A 478-nucleotide genomic window follows, 5' to 3' on the forward strand; every position below is an offset into this window, starting at 1 on the left:
CCCCCCCCCCGCGGGGCCGGCAGCCACGGCATCAGCCTGCAGGAAATCCCCCCAGAGCGGCGCCGGAAGCTGGAGAAGGCGAGGCCTGGCCTGTTCCAGGGACAGTGAGGCCCGGCCCAGGACAGGTGCTGCCCCCTCGGCTCCCACACCCAGCTGCCATCTCCCCTCAGACTGGGGCCACACATCTCTGGGGGATGCTTCCTAGGGGACAGACGCCGTTCGCCAGCCTGAGGGCCTAAGCTCTGCCTGCAGAACGTCCCCCCAGGTCCAGGTGTTCCCGTCCGTCTCTGACTTAGTGAGCCCAGGCTGGATCCTAAACCCAGGGATTTGCTTTGGGAGGAAATTTGGTTTTCCTTTGGTAGGATTCTGGTTCAGTAGGTCTGGAGTGGTCCAGGAATCCAAGCCTAAGAACCCCTGTAATCGTGACCTGTGACTTCTCCCCTGACCCCACCCCTTCCCCAGAGCGTGATCCAGTGCC

General features: G+C 63.4%; 1 protein-coding gene across 1 annotated transcript in view; it reads left to right on the top strand.

The window, feature by feature from the left end:
- GUCY2D (guanylate cyclase 2D, membrane (retina-specific)) overlaps positions 1 to 108 on the top strand; it is a gene marked incomplete at its 5' end in the record, with an annotated part of 12,174 nt that extends 12,066 nt beyond the window's left edge. The window contains one exon of the mRNA XM_008576679.1: positions 8 to 108. Coding sequence (XP_008574901.1) covers positions 8 to 108 — 101 coding nt within the window. The remainder of the gene's footprint in view (positions 1 to 7) is intronic.
- Between the last annotated feature and the right edge of the window lie 370 nt (positions 109 to 478).

Source organism: Galeopterus variegatus, unplaced genomic scaffold (genome assembly GCF_000696425.1).
Source record: "Galeopterus variegatus unplaced genomic scaffold, G_variegatus-3.0.2 Scaffold1386, whole genome shotgun sequence".
NCBI classification, from domain to species: domain Eukaryota; kingdom Metazoa; phylum Chordata; class Mammalia; order Dermoptera; family Cynocephalidae; genus Galeopterus; species Galeopterus variegatus.